At 35.2% G+C, this 15,830-nt stretch overlaps 1 protein-coding gene across 1 annotated transcript; it reads right to left on the bottom strand.

Annotated features, from left to right (window-relative positions):
- Positions 1-1,676: 1,676 nt before the first annotated feature.
- Positions 1,677-14,069, bottom strand: LOC110898901 (myosin-2). Its single transcript, XM_022145754.2, has 22 exons — positions 13,906-14,069; positions 12,488-12,917; positions 11,815-11,916; positions 11,563-11,706; positions 11,321-11,471; positions 11,006-11,033; positions 10,739-10,907; positions 10,596-10,659; positions 10,462-10,475; positions 10,293-10,377; positions 9,325-9,428; positions 9,100-9,238; positions 8,427-8,521; positions 8,174-8,326; positions 8,006-8,095; positions 6,741-6,818; positions 6,151-6,668; positions 5,136-5,392; positions 4,953-5,060; positions 2,831-2,901; positions 2,560-2,766; positions 1,677-2,307 (listed from the first exon to the last, which is right to left on the bottom strand). The coding sequence occupies exons 2-22, from the start codon at positions 12,881-12,883 to the stop codon at positions 1,966-1,968; spliced, it is 3,315 nt and encodes a 1,104-aa protein (XP_022001446.1). The 5' UTR covers positions 12,884-12,917; positions 13,906-14,069; the 3' UTR covers positions 1,677-1,965.
- Positions 14,070-15,830: the final 1,761 nt, after the last annotated feature.

Here is a 15,830-nt window from a genome sequence, read left to right as displayed (position 1 = left end):
GTGTAATCTAAAAAAATAAAGTTGTGATACGCCTAAAAGCATATTTAAATATTTCTTCATTGATTGAAAAGGTTATATAAAAGTTGTCTCGTATAACCTAAAAAAATAAAGTTGTAATACGCCTAAAAGCATGTTTAAATATTTCTTCATTGATTGAAAACTATATAATCAAATACCGATGAGAATTTCGATAATACCGATACCGGTCGGTACCAATACTATGTATAGTTTACAAAAAAAAACTTTTCTAATACAACTTTATTTTCAATAAAATTTATATTGAAAGATTGACAAAATATTTTTACATAACTGCATAATTAATTTTTTGAAAGCAGGTTATTAGAGAAAAAGACCAATTAAAATGATAAATAAATTGTCGATAAAATATTAAATAAATTAAAAATGTCTGGTGAAACTAAATCTTAATAAAAACACAAAGTCTTCTAAGGATTTATACTCAAGGGGCATGTACATCACTATTTATAACCACACATTTTACTAGAAGGACACTAAGAATGGAAGGAGTGGTTAATCACTGGTGAGTGTTTAATTTATTTTCTAGCCAATAATATCATGTTATGTCAAGTCTTCACTTCACTCCCCATTTTGCACGCAATCACTGGTAATGGTCAGACACATGGAGAGTGGTAAAGAATTTTAAAAAAAATGTGATTGGTTGAAATGGGTTGGGGCCCACCATTCACCCTCTCTCTCCCACCATTCTCTTCTTCACCGAGAGTCGGTGAGAAGTCACCGCCCCCACCACCTCTCTCCCGCTCCCTGATCACCGATAACACCCCGGCACCACATCACCACTCGGTGAACTCAACTTTCCGCCCCACTCTCCGCATGCATACCGTCCACCCTAAGGTTTTAGAGTATTCACATCCTATCCATCATTCTCTACCTTATAATTACACTAAAAACTTCATATTCTCTATCCTTTCAATTAAATAATATTTTTTATACTTTAATCATTACATTTTCTTTCTTCTTCACTCACAACCACTTTCAAAATATATTAAAAAAAATTATATACAAGGTGAAAAGTAACATTTTCTCTTTTCTTCACTCACAACCACTTCCAACCACTTTTTATCATATAAAAACTCCTCTCACAGAATTTTGGGTATAGGATGCGAATGCTCTTAGTTATTGGAGTTTATCAGATTTGCTATATTTTTGGTCAAAATCACCCTGTGGTTTGATTTTGTTGTCACTTCAAACCAATTGACTACAACATTTTTTTTTGTTACTTGAGATGTATTTTAGTCTTTTATTTTTTCACTTTATGTGCAACTTATTAATATATGATACAATCTCTGAATGCATATGTTATATGAAAAGGTTCAGGATACTGGATATTCTGAAAGTTCCTTCCAGTTGAACGTGAGAACGCCATGCAATGATATTTTTTTCTTGTTTTTTTTTCCTAACATGTATAAATAACATTTATAGAAAAAAAAAATGTATGCAAAAATTTACACATGTGTAAAGAAAAGTCTCGTAATTAATACCCGACATTTTTACATAAGCTTTACAAATTATTTACATGTGTGCATACATGATTTTTTTAAAATTTCCATAAAGATTATTCACATAAAACATGTTTAAAAAAAACCAAGAAACGGTTTAAATAACAATGGACCAAATATGGTACAGTAATAAATATGAAATAGTTTAAACATATCAAAAACTTCATTGACTAAAAACAGTTTGCTTTTTTCATAAATTTTCACCATTGACACCATCATGTTCTATATTCCAAGAAATTCAAAACTCACATGCTAAAACATTTACAGATATGTAAACCCTGATATCATAAAAGAGTAGATAAACCGCGCATTCTCCGTCGGAATCCCACCAGTCAACTTCCTTAACGCTTGATGGTCGACTTGAACAAAACCGTGATCACACAATGTGGCTACACATGATCACACAAAACCGCGGTCCTAAACTACTGGCTTAAGCGGGAGTGTATCTCTTGCTTATCTTCCCCCACCACGACTGCTTTCCGCCTTCACTATTTGCCAGTTTTGCCTTTGTCTCCCTTAACCGATTCTTGTACTCTTTCTTCCACGCCTCGAATCTCTCTTTCACTTTTCTGAATTCCTCTATTTGCTTAGAATATGACATTTTTCTTTCGATAACAATGGCTTTTGCATCGTCGTCAAAATTCTGTTGTTTTTGTTCCAACTCCTTGGATAGGTTATCCACAAGACTACCACCATCGGAATTTTGAGTTCCCGAAGCAGCATCCCCGGGTTCGCCTGCACCAAGACTCTTCTTGGCTGCCGACAGACTCTTCTGCACCGTTAAACCAACCACAATTATACTTGGTTTCTTGCAATGAAAACGACAGTTTTATAATCCTGTACTACGTCGGAACCTCTAGATATGCATTTTTTAAAAAGAAATTCACAGGTACACGCATTTTTTAACAAGTTTAGAGACTTTGATATATAAAAATTAGTCCAAATTGACACGATGCACTTTTTAATTCAGCGTAGCAATGTACTAATGGCTAATCAAGTATGTAGGATAAAAGAGTAAACTCACTTGTAAAGAAGTTATCTGCCTTTGCCATGTTTCCTCAACCGTCTTCATCTTGCCTTCATGTTCTGACCACCGCGCTTCGAATTGTCTCAATTGCTCCCTTAGTGCCGTATTTTCTTGCTCTTTTTCGCTCATTGACACTTCCGCATTCTTAACTAGCTTCCGCAGCTCTTCAACATCCGAGGAGCTATTTTCTTGTATCATAATATCCTATACAGAAACCAGAATTAATTCTCAAAACCATTTTTTTTTTGTAAAAAAAGAATTAAAATACCTTTTGCCTGGTTGATTTCTTCCACCTGCATAAATGATGGAAATACCTTCGCGCCAACCACCCACGAGTAACTGAAAAAGAAAAAAAATGTTTATTACTATACTAGCTGGATGCCCGCGCGATGCGGCGGGAGCGACACATCGCATTGAGATACTCGTTTTTTTGTAGTTTTCTTATTCATACAATATTTATTGTAGCGTCACTGTGAGATATACATCAAAACCAGAATAATCGGGTAATCCATTTCATTGTGTTAATTCGGGTTTCAGTTTTAAGTTAATTCAGTTTTTGGTTGATTTCGGTTCCGTTTCGCCTGTTTTTAGTTTGGTTTTGGTTAACGATTTAGCTATTTAGCTATTGCTCACCGTCGATAACCGATAGGTGCGCGCGTGATGCGGCGAGAAACACAGACATTGCCATAGTGTGCATTGTTCGGTTGGTTAGATTATTATCCTTAACCGAAATGGAGGTCATCAATTAGTCTATTTTATTAACCAATCCATTTTCAGTTAATCGGTTTGGTTTATTTAGTTAGATTGACGGTTTTTGGTTTGGTCCATTTAATTTCGGTTGATAGTCAAAACCAAACTTTGGCTAAAACTTTTGATTAGAAATACATGAAATTTAGGTATAAATACATGAAATGGATGTATGTATAGGTACATGAAATGGAGGTATAAATACATAAAATGGGGTGTATAAATATGAAATACATGAACGGGAGGTATAAAAGTTAGAAATATATGAAGATATGAATGATTCGTTTCAGCTAATTTTGGTTAAATGAGGGTACAAATAAATCAATAACCGTTTTTGGTTAATTGGGATTTCGGTTAATCAGTTTTCAGTTAATTCAGTTATTTCGGTTCGGTTTCGGTTAACGATTCAGTTATTACTCTCCCTTAGACATTGTTAATCACGTAACATATCATTTTTTTGAATAAAAAACTATAGCAATACTATACTCAAATTAAAGAGAATAAAATACTCGTTTACGTGGTGTAATTTTAAAAAAAATATTAACGAACCAAAAATTTATGACTGTTTAAAAATCATTGGGGGAGTTAGTTTTTTATAAGGGAATAAAGTGTAACTATCTATAACTTTGTTAAAGATGAGGGATTAAAGTGTAATCTAGATGAGAGGATTAAATTGAAGGTATGTAATCACTTGATATTTTATAGCTATTAAACATTCTGGAATTATGACCAAGTACGTTGGACTTTAATCACTTGTACATAAGGCATCCTCTACTTGTACCTTTTAATCCATACGTCAATACTGACCAAGACAACTATCGAAACGTCGATAAAAAAGAGTATGTCGTCATGGTGCTTTTGGATTTTTTAAAAACATTATAGTTTATAAGATATGGAAAGATTACGTAAAAGAATTATAAGTTTGTGGTGAGGAGAGAAAAGTGTAACTAATTACCCATAATTATGTTAAAACTCAGGGATTTAAGTGTAATAAGATGAGGGACTAAAATATAATTATTGTTTAAAAGACCAATTTACCCTTATTTTAGGTTTGTATTTATAAATTAAGAGGGAAAAAATTCTTATTTTTTGGGTATCTTAAAATGCTGCCCCCCCCCCCCTCATGCATTATAATATAGTATAGATATAGATATATTAAAAGGCTATTTTGTAAACATCAAATATCTTTGGCCCTTCAACTTTATTAACTACGTGTTTAGCCCCTTATCTTTGATAAGGTTTTCTCTTTTTAAGTTTCATAATCCTTAATATTTAGACCCTGAACTTCAGTTTTCTTTTCCTTTTGCTTACTTTTTGTCATTTCGTTTTAGTTTTATGGCAACATAATGTTTTCTTCTATATTCTGTATGCACCAAGCATGTTATTTTATCAACATTCCAAACCTGCCGCAGTAGGCATTCGTTTTTTATAGCTATAACGAGTGTCGATATCGTAACAAACAAAGCTGAAACTTTTTCGTGGATTTTGAATATCGTAACGGATGGAACGGATAACTTTTCCATGACTTTCAAATATATAGCCGTGACATGGTTTTTTTTATCGTCACGTACAATGATCCGTCGTGATTTGTTTATTTTACAATCATTGAGCTTCAAAAGGTAAAAAAAAAAAAAAGCACGTACCCGCTTGTATATGTACAACCGCTGTCAAATTATCGGGTGATTTTGGTGTAAGCCCGTGACTAGATTTTATTAGAGCATTGCCCTTCCTTGAATTTTCACCCCGAATGACTGCAACAAGTTTTGATTACTCAAGAATTAGACGGGCAATTTAATCTTTGAAAGAAAAGGTTGCGACTTTCTTACATGATTGCAATGTGACGATTCCTGACGATAGTTCACGGAAGCCACAGACAACTCTGCCGCCAAGAAACTGGTTTTCCACCTTGTGCATGCCTTGTTCTCTAAGTTTCTCCAATGCACTAACCGGATCCGCTCGAAAATATATTTTTGTAAATCCAAGTTGGTACATTTCTGGAAGAACACGATATTGTTGCAGAATAGCAATAGATGCACTCAATGAATCCTGACAACGAGTATTCTCCGAAAGAAGGCAGCCAAACCTAGTAATAATGATAATAAATTAATAACAAAAACAATCCATTATAGGTGCACGGTTCAGTTTTCGGTTTTTTAACCGTTCGGTTTCAGTTTTAGCAACGGTTCGGTTCAGTTTTTTGGAACAAAATTATGTAAGATTCAAAAATTGAAAAGTATAGTCTAAGATTTAAGAATCTTTCTTAGATGTTTACATTTAAATTATTATATTTAACCTTTTTAATTAATATTGTTCACATAAACCTAACCTTATAATCTATTTTTATGTTTCTCCAAAGTTTTTACCAAGACATTTTCTTTTATGATACTTTGAAAAACATTTAATTTTTAGCTTAAATTTCGTTATTTCTTGTAGGCAATGGATAAATTATTTCTCGTAGGTAATGGATAAACTATTTTTAAAGGTTTGGGGCAAAACCGTTAAAGTGACCAAACCACAGGGAGCAAAACGGAAGTTTACTCTTATTTCAAAGATAAATAAACATGTTAATTTTTTATTATAAATACTTAAGATTCAAGAATAAAATTAATATAATTCCTAAGTTAATATATATAACAAACATTTAAAAAAATGACTTTTTAGGTTATTCCGTTTAGTTCGGTTTTCATAAAATGCAAAACCGTAACCAAACCGTAAATTTCGCTTCAGTTTTTTTCGGTTTCGGTTTGGTTTTTTTAGTTTTCTGCTCACCCCTAATTATTGCTTCAAAACAATTTCCAACAAATAAATGAGAGATTAATGAAATTATTAGTTTTTACTCACCTAGTGGCAAATTCTTGATGCGTCATACACGTAGCATATCGGGATTTCGACATTTTCAGAGTCTCCAAAACCCTGTTACACCTCAGCTGCTGCAAGACGATATCTTTTTCAAACATTCCTTGAAGCTGTTTACCATTCGGTCTCATGCAATGGATGAAATGTGCCTTTGAATTTTCTAATCTTTGAAGTAGTTTGAACAACTGGCCCTTGAATTTTGTCGCGACGGTTAGTTTATCCGTTTCAGACAAGTTCAACTCGTCGGTTAAAAAAGTCTTGCAGCATGACGAGAGAAATAGGATGGTATCCGACAAATTTAATTCGTCTCGGTTTTTTTCCAAGAGCCCGGTTGACTCGTATTGAACCTCGCCAGCATAATGGTGAACCTTAAAGGCTCCCTTTTCATCGTTAAACGATAAAGTGGAACTTAATCGTTGTTTGAGCTTGTTAACGAAGGTTGAACTGGTGGCTTCGGAATCATTTGAGACTTCGTCTAATGTAGACAATAGTCCCACGGGTTTCTGCAAAAATTAACGTAACAGATAATAATATAGAAAAGTGGGATAAAATAAAATTAAAAATGGAATCGTTACCTTCTCAAAGAGATCTAAACAACCTTGGTTGTCTACAAACTCGACCTTTTTCCAGTCAATGCCCTCTGATTCATACTCCTAAAAATAGAGTAGTCGTTATTAGATAAACGTAACGCTGAACTTCAACCCGTTTCGAACCACTAATCAACATCACCCTTCCCACTGGTTTTGCCGATGATAAATACAGTTGGTAAAATTACTAATCTTAGTCCTTTGATACTGTTCTAAATAGCTCGTTTCAATCAAACCCATTTTGACCCGAACCAAATTGTTTTTCTAAAAAGACAGTACCGACCCAAACCCATTTTCACCTGATACCCAGCTGACCCGGCCCACCCGTTTTTCCAGGATTAAGACCGTGGGGTATGGTGGGGCTTGGGTTGGGGGCATGAGTTGACACGTGGAGTTCGAGCCCCCCCACCAGTGAGTGACGTGTCCGTGGGGTATGGCGGGGCTTGGGTTGGGGCGTGGCTTGGCAGTTTATTAAAAAAAAATTACAAAAAATTAAAAAAATACACACAACATTAAAAAAAAAACTAAAATTTTATTAAATTCTTAAAAATTACATAATTCCTAAAAATTACAAAAAAAAAACCTAAAAAGCAAATAGGAGCCCGCCACATAGGATCGCTAGCCCGCCCCACGCCCGGCTTCAAACCCCCGCCCCTTGGGCCACGCCCACCCGGGGTGGTGGCTTGGGCGTTTTCAGCCAACCCACGCCCCATACCCCACAGTCTAAGCTGAAGTATAATAAATGATAGGCATTAGAGAGAAATAAATTGCTGCAAACGAACTGAGCATTCAGCGAACAGTTTGTGAACCATTTGGCGGGAAGTTCATTTGTTTAATGAATGAACGAAAAAAAACAAGAAATTCCGTTCATTTAGTTAGATGAACGAACATGAACGGAGGCCGCGTTCGTTCATTTATGTTCGTGAACGTGCGGTAACATGTTCGTTTGTGTTCGACTTCGATAGTCCATTAGCATTTTTAATTTATATTTTTTATTCAAATCTCAACAAATAAAATATTTAAGAAGCATCGGTGTGTTGTATATTATGTTCATGAACACTTGTGTTTGTTTGTTTGTTTTCATTTGTGTATGAGCATTTGTTTGTGTTCGTTTGCTTTCGCGTTCGTTACTTAAAACTAACAAACGAACACGAACATAAAATATTGACATCTTGTTTGTGTCCGTTTGCAGCCCTAGAAATTATGAGCATGATTTTGTAGGGGAAAACATAAAATAGAGTTGTGGTTCTCACCTCTTGTTCAAGCTTAAATAGGTGTCGAATGAAGTGCTGGTGAAGCCTCTCATTAGCATAATTTATTAACAGTTGTTCAAAGCTATTTTTCTGAAAAATTAAATATAAAGGATGCTGAAGTTTTATAAAATAAAAATAAAAATATTTAACGTCAAATCACTTGTATACCTGAAACGACTCAAATCCATAGATGTCAAGAACGCTTACAGACCTTCCGGTAACCTCTTTGTCCCCCTTGAGTGATCTATTAATCGTTTCTACAAGCCAACTGAACAAGCTTGTGTAAACAAACTTTGCCAACGCGTCTCTTGTATCAATTGCCTGATATAAATAATATTAATAATAATAATAATAATAAATAAACATTCAATTTTTTCAACCAAGAACGTGCGGTTTGTGCTATATGAGTTCTTCGTGTTACCTGCTGCAGCGTCAACGTTTGATTTTCACGCGTAGATAGAGCCACTGTGAGGTCGTTAATCTTACAACCCATCAACCTAGCCGCACTTCGACTAGCTGTCAAACCACATAACTTTCATAATCATTGAATTATTTAAAGTGATAACATAACGGGTCAAAAGATTAAAACTTTAACGCAAGCCAAGAACGATTGGATGAATGGTAGAACTAAGAAGAAAGGTACTGATATCAGGAAAATCGGTGATATATCGGTCAATAATCGCACAAAATAAACGGTTGTTAACCGAAACCGTAGCCGGTTAATAACCGATCGAGGAGTAACCAATTAGTGGTTATTTTTAACCGTAAATTAGGAACCGGTAAGGGATTTTTATAGAAATAACCGGTTATTTTTAACCGACGTACCGAGAAAAAAACCGAAAAAAAAATGAAAAGAAATAAAATAAAATAACCGGTTAATTAACCAAAAATAACCAATTATTAACCAAACCAGTTAAAGCATAAATGAGAAAATAACCGACGGAATCGCTTAACCGAACCGGTTAGACAAAATAACCAGTTTGTGCACCTCTAGTGCTGATATCTTGACCCATATTTGACACTGATATTTTACGTAAGTACCGATAACCGATATATCACCGATATTAACTGCATAGCTACCAACCGTGACATACCTTCATCAACAACAACCGTGACATGATTTTCATTGTCGGTTACTTCAAATGAAATATTCCCTAGCCATAAAATTGCGGCAAGTAATTTGAATATACGCTCTTGATCTTCATGAGAAATTTGAAGGGCATCCATGGCTTCCTGGTCCAGTATATATTCTTGTTAAAGTACTTCGTTCTTGATTCAACTAATAATAATACACGATATAATTATGGTTTCAAGTTTACCATCAGTTTTTTTAAATTGTGGGCATCATCGACATCATGGATTTTTAAGCATCCACTTTGATTAAGGAACTTGTACTCGCTCGCCATTCTTAGATTGAGTTTATCTGTGAAATAAAAAAAAATATATAGCTTTAGGTAATTAAGTTTTGCCAAGCGTGCGATTAATGTACATACATATAGGGGCACGTTCATTACGGAACCGGTTTTAAGTAGAGAACTACGAGAACCGCATAAACACTTGTACTTTAACCGCTATAAGTGCATTATAAAGTTCATTACTTAAAAATGGTTCTATAATGAATGTGTACCTAAATGTATATGTAGGGCGGGGTTCATTTTAGAACTATAAATATTAAATAATAAATGTTTACCTATATGTATATGTATATGTAGGGTGGATTTCATTTCAAAACTATAAATAATTGCCGAACTTTCAAAACTCCTAAGAAACAATTTTTTTATTTATATATTTAATATTTAGGGTATTTTTATCATTTATTATATGTATTCTTATGATTACATACATGTTAAGAGTAGTTTAATCATTTTTTTATATGTGATTTTATGATTACGCATATTTAAATTAGTTTTTTTACATATATGCATGGTTGTAAAAATCCCGACTAGGCACCGATTAATCCCAATTAATTCCAACTAATTCCAATTAATCCTGATTAATCGCTAGTCCCCATCCCACCGCCCGACTACCGACTAGTGATTATTGCAACACTGCATACATGTAAATTAATTATGACACATATATATATAATTTGATTATTACACATATGTAAACTACTCTTAGCATGTATGTAATCATAAAAATACATATAATAAATGATAAAAGTGCCCTAAATATAAAAATATATAAATATAATGATTGTTTATTAGGAGTTCTAAATATAAAAATATATGTAAATAAAATTTGTATGTATATGTATACGTATGTGTGTTAATTGTGTAAAACAAACCTCTCATATCAGAGGACGCCCCAGCACACAATTGATAAAAGACATGGTATGACCTTTCACTTCGACTGAGTTGCGATATCCTCGACTGCTCAGAACATCAAAAATCACTTCAATTTGTGTCACTCTTAAAATGCGACAAATAAAATACACTAATACGAAAATGAAGTACCTTTTCAAGAAGAACTGTTCACAATCCCATAGAAGTTGACATTTACCATGAACAAATAAAGTCAGTCAGTAACACAAAAAGCAAATAATATTTTCCCAATATAAATTATCTATTTCAAAAGTAAAAATTCTTACGTGTATGGATACAAGCCCCGTGAAGCATACCCTTTGCATTATAATTAAAATCAATTAATTTTCCCTGCACCACATTTTAATCCAAGTTAGACATCTTGCATGAACATCAAATTCGTTATCTGCTAAAAAATTTCCGAACGCACATATCGGCTAGAATTTTTGTTTCTTGACGTTTTTGCATTCCCGAAAGCTTCCAGTATAAATCCCGATTCACGTATTCTGCATGCTATCTCACTATTGTCACTGCCAACATCTACCAAATACTCTATCGCTAATTTTGCCGTTACACTCTTTCCCGATCCACTTTCCCCACTAAATCAAAAGAAAAAGTTAAAAAGACGAAAAAATTGATGTGGTGTATTTACGAAGAAGCAACAAATGAGCTTATGACTGCATTAAAGTTAACTAACCTGATAATAATAGACCGATTTAGACCATCTGTAAGTATCATCATGAAAGTGATCAAACTTTGGTTGAATGACTAAATATAGATATAGACATTTTCCAAACATATACATATACATATACATATACATATACATATACATATACATATACATATACATATACATATACATATACATATACATATACATATACATATACATATACATATACATATACATATACATATACATATACATATACATATACATATACATATACATATACATATACATATACATATACATATACATATACATATACATATACATATACCTCACCTCTCATCATATCACTATAGGCAGTGTCAGCCACGTAATATACGTGCGGGCTATCCAAAATCTTCTTTTTGTAAGCCGTGATAACGTCACTTCCAATAATCAAGCCATCTTTAAAGGGGTTGATCACTAACAGAACGGGCCCCGCCATAGTCTGTAGGCAAGATTACAGGTAAAAATAATCCGGAAACGAATATTATTATATAGACATGGATTAAGAGTTAAGACATGGAAGATATACATACATAAATTACATCGCGGTTATATCTATACTGGAGATTACATAGAACTGACGGCTCGTTTACATAACCAAGCGCGACAAGATTATCAACACCATCAAGGATTTCAGAATTTGCAGGTACCAGCTCTCCTGTAGACACCGTCATGACCTGCAATTACAAACAGTAATATTACTTATATTATTATATACGCCTTATTCAAATTTCGACAGATGTTAGCTTGAAGCGAAGCAATTTTTTCGATTCAACAGAACTCACCGTTCCGTCCAACAGTGTAACAGATGCTTTTCCGTTAACAGCTGATTGTATATTTCCCAATTCCCACTGCCCCGTCGGGAGCCGACACCACACTCGAAGTTGCTGAAACAAAACAAATTTCAGTGGTAGTTTGGTAATTTTACATATATGTTCATAGTAAAAGGCGAGCGAGGCGCATGCAGCTTGAGGTACCTCTTTTACGGGGAACGTTTTGTGCATCAAGACGTTGTACATATACTTTTTTAGGTTGTACATATAGGTGTATATATATATATATAGAGTTTAATTTTGTCTAAATTTAAGGTAAGCGATGCTAGAAAGGTATGAAAAATATATATATAACAATTACACAAAAATTTTGCGTCTCGCTCACGAAAAGCGGTAATGTATAAAACCAACAACCCTATTAAAAAATAAGCTAATCCATTTTTAATGTATGCTGTAATAATGTTGAACAACAAACCTACTAATTGTGTGTGCAGTTACCAATACAACTTATGTGTGTAATGATTTCTCCTGCAACTTTATATAACTTTGCTTTTTAGAAGTAACATGACCACAACTTTTTCCAGCAACTTTAATCAATCTTAAAGATAAGATCATCATCCATTTGATGCTCAAAATTACTAAATGTAATAGGTGACTTATGGACTAAAAAGTTATGAACTTGAACCTTCTTGATGTAATAATCGATGCTAGTATCCCATCCCGAACCCGACGATGCAGGGGAAGGGGCAGTGGCAAGACCGGCCCCACCGTTCTCCGCCAATCGATGTTCATGCACAGCTGCCATGGTGTAGGGTGACTCAACACATTCCTCTGTTTCCAAAACTTTCCTCCTGCCAAAACTACTATTACCGACATCTTGCATCTTACGGTTACCATCCTCCGACGACATGCCAAACACGGCGGGCAGCAGACGCCTTCCTAACCGCGCCTTGGAAGCCGGGCGTGCAGGCAACGCCGGAGGCAAGTCCGACGGCTTCTTGATCTCGTCTCTCCGCTGGAGAGACTCCAGCATTTCCTCCAACGAACTCCGGACAACCGAAGGCGAAGAAACCGATATCATCTTCCCCAAATTTATCACCACCCGAATCAAAACCCTAATCCAAATCACATCAAAAATTCAAGATTTCCAAAACCCATGTTCCAAAAACATCAAATTCAAATTTCACCCAATCCATACAAAAAAAAAATCAAAACTTTACCAAAAAGAAGCCCTAACCCTAACAATTTGGGGGCAAATAATAATTCGGAATGTAAGCAAACTTAACCAACAATAAACAAAAGCATGAGCTATAAAAGACAGATGCAATCATAACCCATGTTTCTATATGAACCCAAACATAACGAATCTTCAAAAAACAAGCAAAATGATGAGTGGGTTGTGTGCTAAAACGGGACTAAATGAGTAAAATTTGCAGTCTTGAAACAAGAAACTTGAAGAAACATAAGAAGAAAGATGGATTAGGGTGAGAAAGAGAGGAAGAAAAGGAGGATTAAAGGGGGGAAATGGGAATTATGTGGTGAGAAAACAAGATGGGGTGATTTGAAAAATGGGGGGTTTGAGAAAAATAAGGAAAAAGGGACAAAACATGATTTGTTTGTTTGTTGCTTAAAGGGAAATTTTGAATATATTCAGGTTGGTGGTAGTGGCGGGGTGGGGTGGGGGTAACATGAAATTTCCGTTGGGATCTGATTTAGGTGCTGTTTGTTTTTTCTGCAGGAAAACCTCTTCTGCTGCAGGCCACATCTGCAGACATCTGCAGGAGAAGAGGTGGACCAAACATATAAACCATATTTAACGGATTACACTAATAACATAAATAATTTATTTAATAGAGAAGCTGAATTTATTTATTACCTAAATAATTTATCTCTTGTTTCTTCTTCTTCACAACAGAAACAAAAGAGAGTATATACAATGGAGCTTTTATGCACAGCCCACTCCGATGGAAAACTAGAACTTTAGCTAACAAATTCTTCTTTTTCTTCTTTTTTCTTTTGAAATTATATTAAAGAAATGAAACTCATAAATGAAATCGCAGAAGATGAACAAAGGAGTTCAAAAAAATAAAGAATGAAACTTACCTGGTGGCGGAGGGAGGAGGAGGAGGGAGCCGGCGGTCTTGGTGGCGGAGGGAGGAGGAGGGAGCCGGCGGTCTTGATGGCCTTGGTGGCGGAAGGTGTGGTGGCTGCTTTTGGAGAGGATGAACCCTAGCAAAAAGGGGGGAATAGAAATATGACGGGAAGAGGTAAAAAGAAGTGGTTTATCTCTTCCTCAAAAAGAGGGTGGGGAGAGGTAAAAAGTACTTCTCAAAAAAAAAAAACAAACAATCTTCTGAGGGTAAACCTCTTCTCACGTCTGCACGGTGCAGACAGAAGAGGCCAAGAAGCTCTTTTTGTAAAAAACAAACACCACCTTAAACACTTCTGACACCTACATAGAAAATTCTTGAGCCCATCACCATTCACCAGCTATATCTCAAATGGCACTAGCTATATCTCGTGGCAGATATATAATGGGTCGGACTAGGATCCGACTTGTCATTCCGAATCAAGTATAAAATAATATTTGATAACACATTCCTTCAATGTATAAATACAAAATAATTACATAAAATTTGTTCATGACTATACTTCCTTTACATAATAAAAATAAATAAATAAATAATAAAAACATCACATGCCGTTTCTTTAATTTTTATGGGTACGCAATTATGATCTAAGGTGGTGTTTGTTTTTTACAAAAAGAGCTTCTTGGCCTCTTCTGTCTGCACCGTGCAGACGTGAGAAGAGGTTTACCCTCAGAAGATTGTTTGTTTTTTTTTTTTGAGAAGTACTTTTTACCTCTCCCCACCCTCTTTTTGAGGAAGAGATAAACCACTTCTTTTTACCTCTTCCCGTCATATTTCTATTCCCCCCTTTTTGCTAGGGTTCATCCTCTCCAAAAGCAGCCACCACACCTTCCGCCACCAAGGCCATCAAGACCGCCGGCTCCCTCCTCCTCCCTCCGCCACCAAGACCGCCGGCTCCCTCCTCCTCCTCCCTCCGCCACCAGGTAAGTTTCATTCTTTATTTTTTTGAACTCCTTTGTTCATCTTCTGCGATTTCATTTATGAGTTTCATTTCTTTAATATAATTTCAAAAGAAAAAAGAAGAAAAAGAAGAATTTGTTAGCTAAAGTTCTAGTTTTCCATCGGAGTGGGCTGTGCATAAAAGCTCCATTGTATATACTCTCTTTTGTTTCTGTTGTGAAGAAGAAGAAACAAGAGATAAATTATTTAGGTAATAAATAAATTCAGCTTCTCTATTAAATAAATTATTTATGTTATTAGTGTAATCCGTTAAATATGGTTTATATGTTTGGTCCACCTCTTCTCCTGCAGATGTCTGCAGATGTGGCCTGCAGCAGAAGAGGTTTTCCTGCAGAAAAAACAAACAGCACCTAAGGTGGTGTTTGTTTTTTACAAAAAGAGCTTCTTGGCCTCTTCTGTCTGCACCGTGCAGACGTGAGAAGAGGTTTACCCTCAGAAGATTGTTTGTTTTTTTTTTTTGAGAAGTACTTTTTACCTCTCCCCACCCTCTTTTTGAGGAAGAGATAAACCACTTCTTTTTACCTCTTCCCGTCATATTTCTATTCCCCCCTTTTTGCTAGGGTTCATCCTCTCCAAAAGCAGCCACCACACCTTCCGCCACCAAGGCCATCAAGACCGCCGGCTCCCTCCTCCTCCCTCCGCCACCAAGACCGCCGGCTCCCTCCTCCTCCTCCCTCCGCCACCAGGTAAGTTTCATTCTTTATTTTTTTGAACTCCTTTGTTCATCTTCTGCGATTTCATTTATGAGTTTCATTTCTTTAATATAATTTCAAAAGAAAAAAGAAGAAAAAGAAGAATTTGTTAGCTAAAGTTCTAGTTTTCCATCGGAGTGGGCTGTGCATAAAAGCTCCATTGTATATACTCTCTTTTGTTTCTGTTGTGAAGAAGAAGAAACAAGAGATAAATTATTTAGGTAAT

This window comes from Helianthus annuus, chromosome 13, assembly GCF_002127325.2.
Source record: "Helianthus annuus cultivar XRQ/B chromosome 13, HanXRQr2.0-SUNRISE, whole genome shotgun sequence".
Classification (NCBI taxonomy): domain Eukaryota; kingdom Viridiplantae; phylum Streptophyta; class Magnoliopsida; order Asterales; family Asteraceae; genus Helianthus; species Helianthus annuus.
Note: the sequence above shows the minus strand (reverse complement) of the source record. Positions and strands in the feature narration are given on the sequence as shown.

Coding starts and splice junctions, on each gene's coding strand:
- LOC110898901 (XM_022145754.2), bottom strand. CDS start 12,883: ATGATATCGGTTTCTTCGCCTTCGGTTGTCCGGAGTTCGTTGGAGGAA. Junction 10,660..10,738: donor ACAAAAATTCTAGCCGATAT/GTGCGTTCGGAA, acceptor AATGTGGTGCAG/GGAAAATTAATTGATTTTAA. Junction 8,522..9,099: donor CACGGTTGTTGTTGATGAAG/GTATGTCACGGT, acceptor GTGGTTTGACAG/CTAGTCGAAGTGCGGCTAGG.